This window comes from Mandrillus leucophaeus, unplaced genomic scaffold, assembly GCF_000951045.1.
Source record: "Mandrillus leucophaeus isolate KB7577 unplaced genomic scaffold, Mleu.le_1.0 Scaffold473, whole genome shotgun sequence".
Lineage (NCBI taxonomy): Eukaryota > Metazoa > Chordata > Mammalia > Primates > Cercopithecidae > Mandrillus > Mandrillus leucophaeus.
Window position 1 is genome coordinate 604,209 of NW_012105065.1, and position 19,402 is coordinate 623,610.

General features: G+C 33.6%; 1 protein-coding gene across 2 annotated transcripts in view; it reads right to left on the reverse strand.

The window, feature by feature from the left end:
* Positions 1 to 19,402, reverse strand: part of WDR17 (WD repeat domain 17) — a 115,041-nt gene that overhangs the window by 78,365 nt on the left and 17,274 nt on the right. The window contains exon 2 of one of the 2 annotated variants that reach the window (XM_011995122.1): positions 6,181 to 6,303. The exons of the other annotated variant lie outside the window; for it this stretch is intronic. Within the exon in view, the coding sequence (XP_011850512.1) occupies positions 6,181 to 6,246 (66 nt within the window). The 5' untranslated portion in view covers positions 6,247 to 6,303. The remainder of the gene's footprint in view (positions 1 to 6,180; positions 6,304 to 19,402) is intronic. 2 annotated transcript variants of the gene reach the window in all.

Genomic DNA, 19,402 nt, shown 5'->3' on the forward strand with positions numbered 1-19,402 from the left:
ATTATTTATTTCATAGAACATACCTTTTGTATCTAAAAAGTGCTAGCAAAATCCACAGTCATCCAGGTTTTCTTTTATGTTACCTTCTACGAGTTTCATAGTTTTGCATTTTATATGTAGTCCTATGTTGCATTTTGGGTTATTTTTTGTAAAATATATAAGGCCTGTGTCTAGATTCTTTTTTTCAACATTGTATATCCAGTTATTCCAGCCTCATTTGTTGAAAAGACTATCTTAGTTTCACTGTATTGCCTTTGTTTCTTTATCAAATATCAGTTGAGTATATATATGTGGGTCTATTTCTAAGCTCTCTATTCTGTTCCATTGATCTATTTGTCTATCCTTTTGCAGATACCACAGCTATCATTTTTATTGGATCTATACAATAATTCTTTAAGTTGGGTAGTGTTAGTTCCCAACTTTTTTCTCCTTCAATCCGTTCCTGCATGTTGTCTACTTTTACCATTAAAGCTATTAGCAAATTAATTGCAGCTTTTTTTTTTTAATTCCTCGTCTGATAATACCAACATTTCTGTTGTATCTGACTCTGGTTCTGATGCTTTATCTGTCTATTCAAACTGTATTTTTTTGCCTTTTTGTTTATCATGTAAATTTTTGTGAGGTATACATGATGAACTTCATAAAAGAAAATGCTGTAAACAGGCCTTTAGTAATGTAGTGGTAAGATGTAGGGGTAGAGTGAGCATTATAAAGTCCTATGATTAGGCCTCAGTCACGTGCCCATGACCAGTGCTTCTTAGTTCCCCCAGCCCTGCTTAGGTGGGACACGATGGCTGAGGAAGGGCTGGTGTTGGGTATTTTCCTTCTCCCAGGTAGGTAAGGATCTTATGAAATTCTAGAGTGTTACACTCCGGACAAATAGGTTCTCTTGAGGTTAGGTCTTAAGAACAGAATGCCATGATCCTAAAATTCATACAGAACCAAACAAGAGCACAAATAGCCTATGCAATCCAAAGCCAAAGGAATAAAGCTGGAGGCAATGCATTACCTGACTTTAAATTATATTACAAGACTATGGTAACCAAAACAGCATGGTACTGGCATAAAAAATAGACATATAGATCAATGGAAGAGAACCGAGATCCCAGAAATAAAGCCACATACCTACAGTGAATTGATTTTCAACAAGGCCAACAAGAACACAGAGTGAGGAAACAACACCCTTTTCAATAAATAGTGCTGGAAAAATTAGACATCCACAATCAGGAGAATAAAACTAAACCCATATCTATCACCATATAAAAAAAAACAATTCAAGATGTATTAAAGACTTAAATGCAAGATCAGAAACTATAAAAATACTAGAAGAAAACCTAGGGGAAACTCTTACGGACATTCACGTAGGCAAGGAATGTATACTATGACCTCAAAAGCACAGACAACAAAAACAAAAATAGACAAATGGAACTTAATTAAACTAAAGAGCTCCTGCACAACAAAAGAAATAATCAACAGAGAGAACACACAACCTGCAGAAAAGGGGAAATATCTGCAAACTATTCATCCAACAAGGGACTAATATCCAGAATATACAAAGAAACCAAATAACTCGACAACAACAAAAATACAAATAATCCCATTAAAAACTGGGCAAAGGACATGAGTAGACATTTTTCTGAAGAAGATATACAAATGGCCAAGAGGTATATGAAAAAATGTTCAACATCACTGATCATAAGAGAAATGCAAATTAAAACCACAACAAGATATAATCTTCCACCAGTCAGAGTGCCTATTACTAAAAAGATAGAAATAATAGACGTTGGTGAGGATGTGGGGAAAAGAGAATTCATACACTGTTGGTGCAAATGTAAATTAATACACCTTCTATGAGAAACAGTATGGAAATTTCACAAATAAATAAAATTAGAGCTATTATATGATCCAGTAATCCTACTACTGTGTATCTACCCAAAGGAAAATAAATCATTATAGCAAAAAGATACCTGCACTCATATGTTTATTGCAGCACTATTTGCAATAGCAAAGCTATAGAATCAACTTAAGTGTCTATCAACAGATGACTGGATAACAAAAATGTAGTATATATACACAGTGGAATACTACTCAGCCATCAAAAATCATGTATTTTGCAGCAACATGGATGGAGCTGGAGGTCATTATCCTAAGGGAAACAAGCCATGCACAAAGAGTCACATGTCACATGCTCTCATTCATAAGTGGGTAGTAAAAAAACGTGTACATGTGGACACGAAAGTGGAATGTTAGACAAGGGCGACTCCAAAGTGTGAAGGAGTGAGAGGGGTGGATGATGAGAAATTACTGAATGGTACAATGTACATTATTCAGGTGACGGATACCCTAAAAGCCCTGATTTGATCACTATGCAATCTATGCATGTAACAAAATTGTACTTGTACTCCACAATTTTATACGAATTATTTTAAAAGTTGGTTAAAAATAAAGAACAGAAAGCTCTAGTGTAATTAAGTGGTTTCCTTTCCCCTCCCGCTGTTGGAAGCAAGAGGATATTCTTCTCTAATATTCACTATGAGTACCAGTTTAGAGCTCCTGGAAGTAAAACGTACAAAAGCTCCCCCACCACTCCCACCACTGGGTTCCTGTGAAGTTTTTAACTCTCAGACTTGACCATATTGTGCTTCCATCAATTTATCAGTTACAGTTCAGATTTTCTTACTCTGGCAGCGAAGCCCAGGTTGGTTTCTGCTAATTGATTTCTGCTCTGGTAAGTTGCGATTCTCTGCAACCGCATTTCTACCTCAATCATTTTGAGGGCAGTGATTTGCCTTGTGCCCTTACTTCTCAGGTGGATCTAGGAAGAGTTGTTGATTTTTCAAAGTGTTCAATTTTTTACTGGTTAAAATGGAGTAGCAACTTCTAAGCTGCTTTCATGCTGAACTAGAAACCAGCAGTTTCTCTGCTTATTTATTAAAAACAAAAAGAAAGTTCTAAATTTGTGCCAACACATTTTGACTTTAAGAGTATATCTTGATTTATTATTTTTTAGTTGCCAAAATTAGATAATATAAGCATTTCTATGTTGACATAAAATTTGGTGTACCTTTGATCTTAAATAGCTTTTACAGGTCTTACAATCCAACAACTTAAATCCTGTTGAAATTCAGAGTTGAATAACTTGCTAAACCAGATATTAAAATAATAAATAGGACAAACAGAATAGATATTTCAAAACAAAATAGATATTTCAAAACAATAGATATTTTAAAAAATCTATGATTCTAAATAAAAGATAAAAAGCATATCATACATTATCGAATATATAAATATCATTGCATTTAAAGTCTGAATTATGTATTCAAGCAAAGTCTAATACGTGAATTTCTAGATTTCTTTTCAAAAGGACTAAAAAAGATATGCAATAATTATGCAGTCTTAATTAAATTATATCTACAATTGCCAAGGAGATGAAACAAAATGTCCAGAGCCTTTTGTTATCTTTGTAGTCAGCATCAATTGTTACTCAATCATGATTCTGCATTACTAAAAACAGAAAATGGTCCACTGAAAGTCCATTTCAAAATATAAATTTATATTTTAAATATAAATTCTACAAAATATGTCACATTTAAAGGTAAATAAACACATTTAGACAGGTAATATATTGCAGATAAATATTTTACAAAGCCTTTATTATCCTTACTTTAGAATGTTTCATTAATATGTGAACCACTCAAGAATTTTCGTGTCTATTTCAAAGATTTGTTGCTTCAGAATATACAATCTTTTTGGCCCAGAAACAACACACACACTTTGCCAATGAAGTACTAAACACTGTAGCTCACTGAATAATGCAGATTTATAATGGATTTAGGAAGAAACTCTGAGCATTGTGTCACCCCACATAGAACTGACAACATCAGTCGTCTGGCAACTATAGCCTTTGCAATGATATATTTTTGTTGTTGTTGTTTAACTCAAATTGTATTTTTGGATTCAATCTCATACCATATGAAACACACATACACAAAAAATAATCATATTAAATTTATTCTTAGGTTCAATAGGGAATACATGGTGAAGATGCTTTTCGCAAAGTGAATAAAGAAAGCGATAAGGATATATCTACATTAGTTTGGCACAGGTAATAAAACTCGCTTTTAAATATGTAAGATTATTATGATATAAAATAATCATAACAAAAATTATAAAACTAAAGTTCATATATATGTGTTTGTATAAACATAGTCACATGCCATAAATACTAATTATGTAATTATGTCAAAATACAAACGTCAACTTAGTGCTCTAAAAATCAAATTCGCACTTGTATGTGACTTTCCAAACATTACATTTCTAATTTACAATTTTTAACTCAAAAACACAACTTACCTCTTCTTGTGAACATTCTAAAAAACAACTTTAAAAATCTGCTATGCTGAATGCTTATTATATATAATATATATGCATATACAAATAACAAATATATATGCATATACAAATAACAAATGAAAAATAATACACCGAACTTTTTTTCAATTCTATGTTTCCCCGATTCACAATACAGACCAGGCACAGGTCCTGGGCTGAAGCATATATGGGGTAGGTTTATTCTACCTTCTCTTTCTATACACTCAGTGTAAGAACACAGCCTGTGGTAAGCACCAGGAGGGCATAAGCTGGATTTCTGAAAGAAATTAAGGTCAATATTCATGTGTCAATTTTTTTCAATCAGAATAGGAGCTTTCATTTCCATCTACATACGTATGAGAGCTGGTCAATACTTAAGCCAGAAGGAGCTCAAACTCACAATAAGATAGTAATTTTAGGGTCAATCTATTTCTATACTTTAACAGCAGCTGCACTTTTAATACGTTTCAAAACCAGGCATTCATTTATAAAGGCCCATAGTAGTATAAAGGGCAAGAAGGGAAAGATTTTGAATTCTCATAATCTCCATGAGCTGCTCCAAAGTCATTTTAAGGAAACACGTTTCATTAAAAAGCATTTTTCTTAAAATCAGTTCCCATTCCTGCATACAATACAAACAAGGATACCGGCAGTGTGTGTGTGTGTGTGTGTGTGTTGTGTGTGTGTGTAAGTGGGACTTGGAGTATTACTATTAAACTCATAAGCTAAAATAGTTCCATCATTTATACCTGAAATTGAAATTCAGGATGGCAAACTGCTCATTAAGTCTCAACTCCTTTTCTGAAGAACGCTTTAGGATTTACAATATGAGGATTATTCTCCAGAGTTAGATATTTACTGGCTCCAGAAATGTTTACCAGATGTTTTCACAGCTTACAAAAAAAGCATCTGGAAAAAAAAGTACAAAAGGCTTCAAATGGTTGAGGATTTATAACTAAAAAGAAGTAATACTGAGAAAATATCTGTAATTAATGTGCTTAGGATGGGAATCTCAAGAAAAAGAAAAAGAAAATACTGTATATCTTTGGCAGCCTATGCTCTTGAACAACAGTGGTGAAAAATCTAGTAAAATAGCATATACTCTGGCTTTTTTGTCCCACTAATTAATAAAATAAAAATACACAAATTGTCTTCATTTAAATAATCAAGAAATTTAAAAAGTGAAAATAATCAAAGAGAAATCATATATTATTCTAGAATAAATCCATGTGACAAGGTACATTTTAAATAGCATTTTTTCTATTATTGTTATAACAGGTCAGAATACTGTTTTCAAAATACTATGTAAATGTTTTCACACTAACAATGCAGTTTCAAATGTAATTAACTGCCTAAAAATTTAACACATGCAACATGGCACTCTTCTTCAGAATTGTTTTATTTTCCTTTTCAAATATTTGTATAATAAATAGTATCAGCATACATTTATCTTCTCTTTCATTAAATGATTTTCTTTATGGGAAAGACGTGCTTGAAATTACTGCTATTTTCATATATTAATCTCAATATATAAAATGTTATTTTATATTTAAAGTCTAAGATAATTTCAAAACATTACAAACTCATCTGAAAATACGATAGAAAAAAATGCCCTTTCTTCAATATATAGTTACACTTATTATATTCTTACTTCTGCCTTAAAACTAGCAAACAAGTGTCTTATTCACGCTCAGAATTTTGCAAGGCAAAAACGTCCACAATATAAATCACGCAGAAATAGAACTACATGAGAAGAAAAGCAGAAAAAAAAATGGCACAAAATCGTAATTACAAATAAATATATCTTACTCTTTGCAGTCCTTCATACCAATCATCTTGCTCAAACCAATTTGAAATGTAAGTCATCCAAGCCATAGAATGTTTCTACTTTAATCAAGGCAATTGGAAACTCCGCATCAGAATAGTCAGCACCTAAAGTAACAACAATGTGTTTCAACCAAACAAGATTTACCAAAATCTCCCTTGTGAAATGATGTTCAGTACAAAAGGCTAGAACTGCACAAATATTTCAGCTGAAACAATTTTAATTATTTACAAGTAAATAAGAAAATAAGAAAAAAATCAATAATAATGTTGTTAGAACCAGAGAATGCTATTATCAAATATTTTATTAACCTTTCTGTTTACATTCTTAAAAAATCTTAGATTTAACTTTTATAAGAAATAGCTCAATGATTTATAAAAGTTACCAAGTTAAAAATAAGGAATCCATAAAAATCACAAAATGGGCAGCAGAAAATGAGTTATATTTTCAACCTCAGGAACTGAAGCTTTCTAAGTTAAAAGGTATACAATGATAAAGCCAATCCTATATTTCTGTTTGCTTCCAGCCCCATACTTGAGAGTTAAATCATTTCCCATTTAAGTTAATTGCTAACCATGTAACCACATCAAAAAGTTTAAAGACACCATTTAATACAGTGCTGATATGTTCAAGAGTCAAAATCACATGAATGTAATTTAATTTTAGTTTTACTCATTTTTAGAAGGAAATATTTACTAGCCATGATAAGTAAGATATTTCTTCCTACACTGGAAAATATTTGGACTTCAAAATATCCTCTATAATGTTTAGATGCTTAACTCAACATACAACAGGTTCTAAGTGATCTTTTCTTCATCAGAGACAAAATAATGGAAGGAAGGACAAAGGGATGAAGGATGGACAGTAGGAAGCGAGGAAAGAAGGAAGGAAGGGAAGAGAAAAAGAGAAAATGAGTAAAATAATGAAAAGAGAATTAAGCAACAAAGGAAAAGAAGAAAGGAGGGAAGGAAGGAGGGGAGGGAGGAAAGAGAGAATTACAGTTTTTGTAATTTGAGTGTTTCATTCTTCAATATCCAAAGAGTAAGATAGATTTTGCTCTGGCATAGGAAGATACACTTGTATGAAATATAATTATCACAGCAGCTACTCGAGAACAGCTTTATCTCTAATGTGATTCCTTACTCTTCAGAAGTATTTTCAATAATAGATCTGAGTGAAGCCGCAAGTCAAAATGCTTGGGAATAGGTTCTTGCTTCTGCAATAAGCTCCAGGACTGGCAAAATCTCTTGCTTAATTTGTTTACATTTTGTGACTTCCTTGAATCTGTTACCTTGGCTATTCTGCCCTGCCCTTTTAGTTTCCACAAAGTCCATTGTTTCTGCCTATCTGCTCAGGTTTTTAACCACCTGCCTTATCCTATCCTCTGTATTTGTCCTCTCCTCATTGTTGTCTCTTGCTTATCATATTTTGAGTTGCAATTATTTATCTAAGTCCTGCCATCAGCTTTTTTTACCCTAGCTTGAACTTTTATCTAACGGGCCCAACAACTTTACCGACCTTGTCTCTGCTTCAGTGATTCCAGTGTGTCTCCCATAACACAACCTACAGGCCATACCAAGCTCCTAAACTCCATTTCCAGCTACCTGCTGAATCTAGATCTCTCAGCCCTTTACTTGATAATCTCAATATTAACATATTTAAAACCTAATGTATCTCTTTCAAGTAAGGTTTTCCTTTCTACTACCCCAAATATTCTTTCTCTTACATTCTCCATTTCAATGACTATCATTATATTCTAGATAGTAACCTGAGATGAAAATATCAAATCATCTTTGATTATTCGATCAACCTCATCTCCTCCTAGTACTACATTTGATCACCAAGTCTTATCAAATCACTTTGAAAAAGTCTATTTAGAAGGGCCTTATCTTCATTACTAATGCCACTGCTTTTAATGAAACCCTTCATTGTGCTCTGTACAAACTAAAAAATGCACTGTACTGTTCTGTACTGCCCTGTACTGTTCTCTTCTTTCAATATAATTCCCAAATACATGTTGTCTTTCTATGCTTTCAAGGCTTTTTGCCTGGAAGCTTTTAAATGTTTTGCCCAGGCTGCCCCTTTCATCTTTTCCTATGAGTAGTGAGCTCTTGCAAATTTTTCAAGACTCAAATTAAGTATCTCTTTCTTTTGAAGACTTTCTCAAATCCTCCAAATCTCTTGTCTGTGCTCCTTCATATCTATATTTGTAGGTATTAGATAGTGATTATTTGTATACATATAAATTTTGAGTTCCCCAAAAGACCAAGCCTTAATCATCTTTGTATAGAAGATGCAAAATGCGTGTTGAGTGAATTGACACATGCAATGCTATGAAAGTTGGTCACCTAGTGATATTTCACGTGAACTGAAGGCATACATTACTGAAACTTGGAAAAGATCTAAGGAAATGTATCTAAGTAAAATGGGATTACTATCCAATTCCTTGTAGGGAAGCAGCTAAACAAAATCACTTAAGAAATTGTTTTTGGTGTTTTTTTAAGAGTAACATAAAACTTGAATCAGTAAAAGTACTTTGTAATCATGCCATCACCAAGTGTGTCTTTATTATACTATTCTAAATCCAGTGTAAATAAAATACCTTATTCATAGAGCATATAATAGTTCTTATTTCTTATGTCCTGATACTTTTCCATGAGCACCACTTATTATATTTGCAAGGAATAAGGAAAGCAAGATATTTCACATTGTATAATCTCAGATAAAATGTTACCTTGCATAAAACATATATTTTTTGTTATACTCCAGGTATTTTGATTATATGAGAGTAGGTGGGATCTGGTTCATTTAGTATAAGAATGGTAAATGGGTTTTAACTCTCACCCCTCCCTGGGGTGCAGAGTTGAAACCTTTAGCTGACCTCAGATGGGAAGCATGTCATGATCACTCAGCAGTAACTGAGATACGAAGAAACTTTTGAGGAAATTTATTATACATCTTCGCATCCCTGTATCTATGTCCCTGAGTCTAATTGATATTTCATTAAAATCACACATTTAACTTATTTTAGTCAGAAAATTCTTACTGCCTATTAAAATTAGTGATAGAAACAAATGACAAAAATAAAATATTAAATATCACTAATTAAAATAAAATAGAAATGAAGTAAAGTAGTTTTCATTGTCAGAAAACTTATTGCAGGCATTGAACAGTCAAGCACACAAGTAGTCTGTGATTTCTCCATTTTTTTCACAGATGACTTTTGGCTATTCTGGGTCTTTTGTGGTTCCATATAAATTTCGGGATTATTATTTCCATTTCTGTGAAGAACGTCATTGGTATTTTGATGGGGATTGCACTGAATGTGTAGATTGTTTGGGTAGTACAGACATTTTAATAATATTGATTCTTCCAATCCTTGAACACAGAAGATCTTTCCATTTTGTGTCCTCTTCAGTTTCATCAATGTTTTACAGTTTTCATTATAGACTCTTTCACTTCTTTGGTTAAGTTTATTCCCAAGTATTTTATTTTATTTCTAGCTGTTATAAATGGGACTACATTTTTCTTTTTAGACACAGTTTCACTCTGTTACCCAGGCTGGAGTGCAGAGGCACAATCTGGGGTCAGTGCAACCTCCACCTCCCGGGTTCAAGCGATTCTCATGCCTCAACCTCCCAAGTAGCTGGGATCACAGGCATGCGACACCACACTCGGCTCATTTTTGTATTTTTAGTAGAGACAGCATTTCACCATGTTGGCCAGGCTGGTCTTGAACTCTTGACCTCTAGTGATCCACCCACCTCGGTCGCCCAAAGTGCTGGGATTATAGGCGTGAGCCACCACATCCAGCCTTGATTTTCTTTTCAGATTGTTCACTGTTGGCATATAAAAATTCTGCTTATTTTTGTATGTTGATTTTGCATTCTGCAACTTTACTGAATTTATCAGTTCTATTTTTTTTGGTGGAGTCTTTAGGTTTTTGTAAATATAAGATCATATCCTCTGCAAACAAGGATAATTTGATTTCTTTTGTTCCAATTTGGATGCCCTTTATCCCTTTCTCCTGTCTGATTGCTCTAGCTAGGATTTCCAAAACTATGTTGAATAACAACAGTAAAAATGAGCATCCTTGTCTTGTTCCAGATCTTGAGGAAAAGCTTTCAGTTTTTTCCCATTCAGTATGTATATGGCTTTTATTGTGTCATGTTATGTTCCTTCTACATCCAGTTTTTTGAAGGTTTTTATCATGAAGGAATGCTGAATTTTCCAAAGGCTTTTTCAGCATCAATTGAAACGATCATATGGTTTTTGTACTTCATCCTGTTGCATGATGTATAATTTGATTTGCATATGTTGAACCATCCTTGCATCCCCAGGATAAATCCCACTTGGTCTTGATGAATGGTCTTTTCTTAATATGCTGTTGAATTCAGTCACCTAGTATTTTGTTGAATATTTTTGCATCAATATTCATCAGAAATATTGGCCTTTACTTTTCTTTTTTTGTTGTGTCTTTGTCTAGTTTTGTATTAGGGTAATACCAGCCTCACAGAATGGGTTTGGAGGTGTTCTTTCCTCCTCTATTTTATGGAATAATTTGAGTAAATTTGGTATTGGGTTTTTTTAAATGTTTGGTAAAATTCAGCAGCAAGGCCATTGTGTCCTGAATTTTTCCTTGATGGGAGACTTTTTATTATCATTTTGATATCATTACTTGCTATTGGTCTATTCAGGTTTTGGATTTCTTCATGGTTCAATCTTTGTAGGTTGTATGTCCATTTCTTTTAGGTTTTCTAATTTATTGGACTATAATTGCTAATAGTATTTTTAATGAACTTTTGAGTTTCTGTAGTATCAGTTGTAATAACTCTTTTTTCACCTCTGAATTTATTTAGGTCTTTTTTTATTGTTAGTCTGGCTTATGGTTCGTTGATTTTATTTAACTTTTCTGAAAACCAACTTTTCACTTCATTGATCTTTTGTATTTGTTTCAGTTTCTTTTATTTCTGCTCTGATACGTATTACTTCTTCTACTAACTCTGAGTTTGGTTTGCTCTTGCTTTTATAGTTCTTTAACATGCATCATTAGTTTGTTTACTTCAAGTTTTTCTACTTTTTTGATGTAGGCATTTATTGCTGTAAATGTTTTTCTTAATACTTTTCATATATCCCATAGGTTTTGGTATGTTGTGTTTCCATTTTCATTTGTCTCAAAAAATTTTCAATTTCTTTAATTTATCCATTAACCCACTGGTCATTCAGGAGCATATTGTTTGATATCCATGTGTTTATATAGTTTCCAAAGTTTTTCTTGTTACTAATTTCTAGTTTTATTCCATTGTGACCAGAAAAGATATTTCATATGATTTCAACTGGTTTGAATTTTTTAAGACATTCTGTGGCCTAACATATGGTCCACCCTTACAAATGATGCATGTGTTAGGGAGAAAAATGTATATTCTGTAGCTGTTGGACAAAGTATCTACTAGGTTGTTGGGCATAGGCCCCCATATCTGGCCAAAAACTGGCCCCAAAACCGGCCATAAACAAAATCTCTGCAGCACTGTGACATGCTCGTGATGGCCATGACGCCCTCGTTGGAAGGCTGTCGGTTTACCGGAATGAGGGCGAGGAACACCTGGCCCAACCAAGGCGGAAAACCGCTTAAAGCATTCTTAAACCACAGACAACAGCGTGCGCCATCTGTGCCTTATGGACATGCTCCTGCTGCAAATAACTAGCCAGAGCCCATCCCTTTATTTCAGCCCACCCTTTTGTTTCCCATAAGGAATACCTTTAGTTTATCTATAATCTATAGAAACAATGCTTATCACTGGCTTGCTGTCAATAAATATGTGGGTAAATCTCTGTTCAAGGCTCTGAGTTCTGAAGGCTGTGAGACTCCTGATTTCCTACTTCACACTCTATATTTCTGTGTGTGTGTCTTTAATTCCTCTAGCACCGCTGGGTTAGGGCCTCCCTGACCGAGCTGGTCTCGGCATTGGGTGATAATGATGTCCTTTCAGTGAGGACCATATGGGCCTATATCTTAATAATAAGGAAGAAATGGAAAGAGACCATTTCTCACAAAGCCTGAGGCTCAACTTAAGTAAATTCATTTAATGACTAAAATAATGTGACCTGCCTGTCTTCGCCTGTTTGTCTTGCTACAAGGCTGGGTAATTTATAAAGAAAAGAGGTTTATTTGGCTCATGGTTCTGCAGGCTGTACAGGAAGCATGACACCAGAATTTGCTTCTGGTTAGGGCCTCAGATTACTTCCACTGATTGTAGAGGAGAAAAGGAGTTGGTGTGTGCAGAGATGACATGGAAAGAGAGAGGAAGCAAGAAAAGGGGAAGGAGATGCCAGGCTTTTTTATTTTTTTTAAACAACCAGCTCTAATAGAAGCTAATAGAGCAAGAACTTGCTCATTATTGCAAGGATGACACCAAACAATTCATGAGGGATCTGCCTCCATGACCCAAACACTTCATTATACCCTAACTACAACATTGGGGATCAAATTTCAACATGGATTTTCAGGGATAAACATCCAATCTATAGCACTGCCTTACTCTAATGCCCCCCATAAGCAAAAGTACATTCACTCTGGAGGAAGATAACATTAAATTATCAGCATTTAATAAAATAATGACCAGGCAGGCAAAAATACAGAAATTCCAAGTTATGCTTGTTTCCACTTACATATAATTGGAACACCTTCATTTCCAGGAACAATGGAGAAGGAGTAAAAGCAAACCTCATTTGTTTCTGAGGAGGGATAGAAAACCCTCCTTTCCGACCCTAGGAACCAGGGAAAAATCACCAGTTCTAGGAAAAGGGAAGAAGCAAAAGCTCTCATACCCAAGGGAGCAGGCTGGGAAAAATCTTAGTCCCCAGTTCTGTCCAAAAATAAGGCATAGATCTGCCACTGTTGGAGGAAATGCAAAAAAAGCTCTCTTACTCAACACTCATATATACAACACTCAACACTCACACACACAAAGCAGAGACTGGCTGCCACAGAAAGGGGTTTAGGGGTACAGGAGAGACTCACAAATGTTCGCTAAGAACCAGACTCTCATAAACTGGGGATCAAAATTGTAGTATAATACTACATTAGGGTACTATAAAAGAATTAGAATGAACCATTACAATCGAAGGTCAAACATAAAAGGATACATATTGCATGATTCCATTTATAGTAAGTTAAAATAAGCAAAATTAATTCTGTGTTATTAGAAGTTGTGAAAGCGTTTTGGGGGGGAACAGAAATTGTAACTTAAAAGACGCCCTAAGGGAGATTTCTAGGGAGTTTACAACGTTTAATTTATGCTAATTATGCTGATGAGTACATTTTGTTGCTATAAAACACTAGATTACAATTTCTGCTTTCAGGTATATGATCTAAGCAATTACATACTAAAAATCCACAGTAGTGTTTTCTAATATTAACAAAATTAAAAGGGGAAAAATGTGGAAATTAACACGTCCACATAGAGATACAGTGTAATTAGATTATATTTTCTAACTTCACTTGGGCAATTTCATTTCTCCTTTCTACTTTTCCATTAGAGTTTGCTGCCCACCAACCCCAACCATCAATATTTCAGCACACATCAACTTAAATCTATCTCTGGGATATAGTACAAATTCTTCTCTAATCCACAAGTATTGTTAGAAGCAGTGTCAGGGACAAGCAGATGAGGAAGGCAGAAACAAAATTTAAATAATCCCCATGATGGGGCAGGAATAAAAACAGAAGTCTTTCTAAATAAACTGAGGATGGATTAGATCAAGGAAATGTGTTTGGGATCCAAAGAAATACCAACAGGAAATGTGATGATTTTGCCATAATTATCTCAGTCTGTTCATGCCACATCTATAGCGGGTCCTCTGAGTCCTTAATTCTTGTTATTACCACAGAAAATGTGTACTTGAGCAGATCTCCACTATCATGTTCTGAAAGGCCTGAAGAAATCTGCATAGGAAAATATTTCTGATTCAATGTTTCATACTTTGATCAGACATTCCAAGCTCACCCTTATCAACAAGAAAAAATAGTGCAGCTGACAATACTCTCCAATTATCAGTGATTCCAGTTTGAAATTTTTTTAAAGAGATAGGGTCTCACCATGTTGCCCAGACTGGCCTCAAACTTTTGGGCTCAAGCAATCCTCCCACTTCAGCCATTTAAGTAGCTGGGGTTACAAGCATGCATCACTACCCTCCTGGCTGAGTCTGAAGTTTTTAGTGACAAAGTATATACTATGCTTCTCTTTAGCTTAGGTCATACACTATTTTTATGTGCAGTAACACATAAAATAAAGTAAAATAATTGAAAAATGAAGTATTTTTACCAGATAATTGGAATATATAAAAATAAAGGCCAGGCAGGGTGACTCACATCTGTAATCCCAGCACTTTGAGAAGCCAAGGAGGGCAGATCACTTGAGGCCAGGAGTTTGAGACCAGATTAGCCAACATGGTGAAACCCTGTCTCTACTAAAAATATAAAAATTAGCTGGATGTAGTGGTATACACCTGTAGTCTCAGCTACTCAGAAGGCTGAGGCACAAGAATTGCTTGAACTCGGGAGGTGGAGGTTGCAGTGAGCCAAGATCACGCCACTGCACTCCAGCCTGGGTAACATGGATTCCGTCTCAAAAAAAAAAAAAATTAATTGATTAAAATAAAAATAAAATGAATATACTATACTCTAAAACTGAAAAACACAATAGCTGAAATTTAGATCTCAATGGATGAATTTATTAGTTGATTGGATACCCCAAAAGTCACTATTAGTGCAGTGGAACATAAATAAATGGTATATGCCAAAATCAATGCATAGAGAGAAAGATAAACAGAACAAAGTGTAAGAGACATACAAGGTATGCCGAAAAGTTAAACATGTATGGAAGAGTAGAATAAGGAGAGGAAAGGGATAATATAGTGGAACCAAAGAGAGCTAAAGAATGAGAAATTTCTGAAACTGATTTTAAAACTAAGATCTCTGAACTACCAAGCTCCAAGCAGGATAAGTTAAAGTGATACTTTATTCATGCACATCACAATAAACGCCAAAAACCACAAAAAGAAAATATTAAATCTTAAAAATGGTCATGTTACAGCAAAGATCAATAGAAATAATGGAAGTCAGAATGCAATGAAATTACATTTTAAAGTGATGAGAAAAAGATAACTAAAAACTCGGTAAACATATTATTTAAAAATGGAAGAATACGAACATTTTCAATGTAAGTTTTCATACAAACAAAACCTAGTAAATTCATTGCTAGTAGACCCATTCTAGAAAAAAAAATGTCAGGGCTTTCTTTAGGTAGAAGGAAAAGAAACATGAAAATGTTAGACATAGTGAAGATCATCAGAAAGGGAAAATATGTAGATAAATATAAATGAACATTAACTATACAAAATGATCATTGTAATGTCTTATGAAATTTAAAATATTTGTAGCACTAAATTATACGAAAACAGTAACACAAAAGACAGCAGGATAAATGGAGTTAGTATTAGCATTAAAGAAGAGGTAAAATTAATCATTTGTATTAAACTATAATGAGTCAAATTTACATGCTGGACTCTCCAGGGTAATTACAAAAAAGGACAGTAAATAAATATACTGTTAGCAAGTTAATTGAAGGAAAGTGTAACTATTTAAAAATTATAAGTGAGAAAACAAAAATTATAAATGAGAAAAAGTTTGTATATATAAATAAAATTGTAACAGTTATATATTGAATGAGAAAGTAAAATTATAAATCAAAATAAAATTAGCATCTACATTAAAAAATTCAACTCTTTACATGGGACACACTTTAATAAAAGGTTACAGAATGGTTGAAAGTCAAAGATCAGAAAATGATAAATTATACAAATATTAACCAAAAGAAAGATCTTACATAAATCAAATATAAAATAGATTTTAAGGCAAGAAATATTATCAGAAAAGAGAGGAACATTGCTTAAAGATAAAGGGGTCAATGAGGCTGAAATATATAATAATCCTAAAACTGGTTGCATCCAAATGACATACATAGTTTTCAATTAAATAAAGCAAGAATGACAAAAAAAGAATGACACAATTAAAGGAAAACTATGTAAATCTACAATCATAATGGGAGATTTTAAGTAATAAATCTCAATAGCTGATAGAATAAATAGATAAAACCCCATAGGATCTGAACAACATACAGAAAAGGACTCAATTGACATATATATGATACTGTACCCAATAATGGTAGAATTCACATTCTTTTCAAATAAACATGGGTGGGCTACTTATAAAAATAAACCGTACACAGAGTCATAAAGAAAATTTAACCAAACTTTAAAACACTGAAATCATTCAGAGTGTATTTTTAAATCAGGAGAGAATTAAGTCTGAAATCAATAAATAAAACTGCGAAATCCACAACTACCTAGAAATTAAAGAATGCATTTCTAAATCTTGGAATCAGAAAAGAAATAAAAATGGAATTTAGAAAATACTTAGCACTAAATAGCAAAGTCTAAACAGAGAAATTTGTGGGTTGCAGCTAGATCAATGCTTGAGTGGGGGAGGATTATAGCATCAATTATATTTTACTTTTTTCTAATAGAAAAAGAGAAGGAAGAAAAGTCAAAGATTTAAGTTTCTATCTTTAAAAATTGGAAAAAGAAAAGCACATCAAGCCCAAAAAAATGTAGAAAAAAAAATTCCAAAAACAGGTGAAAGCAATGAAATAGTTCACAAATATACAGTAGAGGAAATCAACTAAACAAAATACTGCGTCCCTTAGATCAACTCGCAGACAGATCGATCAAGAAAAATACAGAAAAAATACAAATATCTATATCAGATCCTTCTCAGGAATGAAAAAAAAAAATCACTGTAGAACTTACTGACATAAAAAAAAAGAATACTATATCCACCTTCACATCAACATATTGGATAACTTGGATGAATGCACACATTCTTCAAAAAGAAATACAAGTTACCAAAGTTGATCGAAGAATGAGAAAATCTAATATTTAGCCTGAATATGAATATAAGTCTACATCTAAAACTTTCCCCACATACAATCTTCCAGGCCCAGATCGTTTCACTGGAGAATCACTTAAAATATTTCAAAAAGAAATGTTACACAAACTCTTTGAGAATATAGTAAAAGAAATCACTTCTCACTTCTTTATATCCTCCCCAAACCTGAAAAAGACGTATAAGAAGGGAACTACAGAGCAACGTCTCTCATAAATTAAACATAAAAATCCTAAACAAAAAAGTAAAGATACATCAAGTTAATGAATTAGAAGATTAAATGTCGTGAAAATGTAAATTCTTTCAAAATTAATCTTCAGATTTACTTCAGTCCTAATCAAAAATCTAGCAGATTTTTTTGTATGAAAAGTGCCAAGTTAATTCTAAAATGCATATGAAAATGTAAATGCCCAAGAATAGCTAAGACAGTCTTGAAAAAGACTGAGGTTTTATATGAACAAGCCTAATGTTTATACTACCCATTATAAAGCTATCTTAATTAAGACAGGGCGGTGATGATGCAAAGATACACAAACTGACTAATGGAACAGCATGAGTCCAGGATAGATCTCTCCACATGCCGTTAAATGATTTATGGTGAAGGTGATAATTCAGTGGGGCACAGAATAGACCTTTCAGTAAACGATTTTGCATAATTGAATACCCTCATGGAAATATGGGGGTGTGTGGCACGTGTGTGTGTATATATATATATACACACACACACACATATATGTATGTATGTATATATGGATATATCCAGACAAATACAGTATACTCATACTGTGTGGAAAAGTTTATAATAATGAGAATAAATGAATAAGCAACAACTACATGCAACCCTATGGATGAAACTCACAAATAATGAAAGAAGCCAGATATAAAAATAATACTGTATTCCATGAATACATATATATACATAAATACACACACACATATATATAAAATCTTGACACTAAGTTAACATAATTTTAAAAAGAGAGGGCGATTGTAAAAGTAAATACATAAGGTAAAATATTAAAGCTTTAAAAGAAAAGTAATGATAACATCTTATCTTAGGGACAGGAAAAGACTCATTAAATAGGACACAAAAACTGCCAATCACAAGGGAAAACATTGACATACAGGACAATATTATGGTTACAAACTTATTGGTATAATTTGGATGTTTGTCCTCCCTCAAACCTCATGCTGAAATTTGATCACAATGTTGGAGGTGTGATGGAGGTAACGCAAAGGTGTTCGTGTCATAGGGGCAGTTCTCTTATGAATAGATTAATGTCTTCTCTCAGGAAAAGGGTGAGTTCTCACTCTAGTTCCCAGGAAAGCTGGTTGTTAAAAAGACACTGGCACTCCCAGCTCCTTGCTGCCTTTCTTGCTATGTGTTCTTTGCACACAACAGCTCCCTTTCACCTTCCACCATGAGTGGAGGCAGCCTGAGACCTTAACCAAATGCTCCATCTTAAACTTTTCCAGACATTAGAATCATAAGCTTAATAAATCTGTTTTCTTTAACGATTACTTAGCCTTGGACATTCCTTTATAGCAACACAAAACAGACTAACACACTTGCATTCATCAAGATATCATTAAAAGTGTGAAAAGCAAGAGAGAAAATGTTTATAGCACCTATGTTCAACACAGGATACTTACAACCAAAAAAACAAAAACAAAAAACCAAAACAGACTGGCAAACCAATAGAAAAATGTATAAAAGGGAAGATAAAGTCAGAACCTGGATCATCCAAATAACTAAGTAGCATATAAAAAGTTGCTCAATATCACTAGTCATAAGAGAAATACAAAGTAAAACTGCAAAGAGGTACTGCTACACTCCCAACAGAAGGGCTAAAATGCACAATACCACAGATTGGCGACAATGCAGAGTAACTGAAACTCATATACTGCTCTGGGGAATGTGTGGAGCAACTGCTTTGGACAACTCATTGGCCGAATCCTCTAACGCCAAACAAATACATGCCCTATGACCAGCATTTCCACTCCTAAGTGTATGGCCAACAGCAATGGGTAACGTTCGTCAAAAGACATGTATTAGAATATTCACAGCATTTCTATTTATAAAGTATAAACTGCTCAAGTATACTTTAATAGTACAATGACAAATACAGTATATTCATACTGTGTGGAAAAGTTTATAATAATGAGAATAAATGAATAAGTAACAACGACATGCAACCCTA